Consider the following 703-nt stretch of genomic DNA (forward strand, 5'->3'; position numbering starts at 1 on the left):
GGTTGGGGTGAGGTGGGGGGTGATGAGGTGGATGAGGGTCTTTGCAGTCGCTTGCGTTCAAGAGGGTTGGACAAGCTGTTGGCGGGAGGCAGGGCCGTGCTGCGCGCCGGGCGTCACGGGCGCCGCGTCGACGCGGCGGCGCCACCGCGCGGTGAGGCGGGCGCGCGGCGGCCCCTGCCGCACGCTTATTTGCCGGCGTCAGTGTTCATGCAGGCGGCAGCCCTACGCCACGGCTCGGAGCCTTCGCACCCACAACCAACGCGCAGGTCCCCGGCCAGCCGTGGACCCCACAAAGGGGCGACATCCTCCCAAATCCTCCGCGCCCCTGACCCACGCGGCGGCGGCAGATGAGCCTCAACACCCCAAACCGCCTGTCAAAACAAGCCCCAAACCCTGAACCCGTTTCTTTGCACCCCCCCACTCACGTGGCGGCGGTATATGTGTCGCAGCAGGTCGGTGAAGGCGGCCTCCTCCCCCACGCCCTTGATGGCCTGTGAGGACCGCAGCTCCCTGAAGGACTCCACGTACCAATCACGCACCTGGGGAGGGGGTGGGGAGAGAGTGTGTGTGTGTGTGTGTGCGTGTGTGTGTGTGTGCGTGCATGTGCATATGCATGTGTGTGTGTTTGTGCGTGCGTGTGCATGTGTGCACGCGTGTGTATGAATGTCAGAGAGAGAGAGAGAGAGCGTGTGTGTGTGTGTGT

At 65.1% G+C, this 703-nt stretch overlaps 1 protein-coding gene across 1 annotated transcript in view; it reads right to left on the reverse strand.

Moving 5' to 3' along the window:
• Nucleotides 1-531: 531 nt before the first annotated feature.
• Nucleotides 532-703, reverse strand: part of MNEG_7091 (pyruvate dehydrogenase kinase) — a gene marked incomplete at both ends in the record, with an annotated part of 2,399 nt that continues 2,227 nt past the window's right edge. The window contains one exon of the mRNA XM_014044434.1: nt 532-539. Coding sequence (XP_013899888.1) covers nt 532-539 — 8 coding nt within the window. The remainder of the gene's footprint in view (nt 540-703) is intronic.

Source organism: Monoraphidium neglectum, assembly GCF_000611645.1.
Source record: "Monoraphidium neglectum strain SAG 48.87 unplaced genomic scaffold scaffold01224, whole genome shotgun sequence".
Classification (NCBI taxonomy): Eukaryota; Viridiplantae; Chlorophyta; class Chlorophyceae; order Sphaeropleales; family Selenastraceae; genus Monoraphidium; species Monoraphidium neglectum.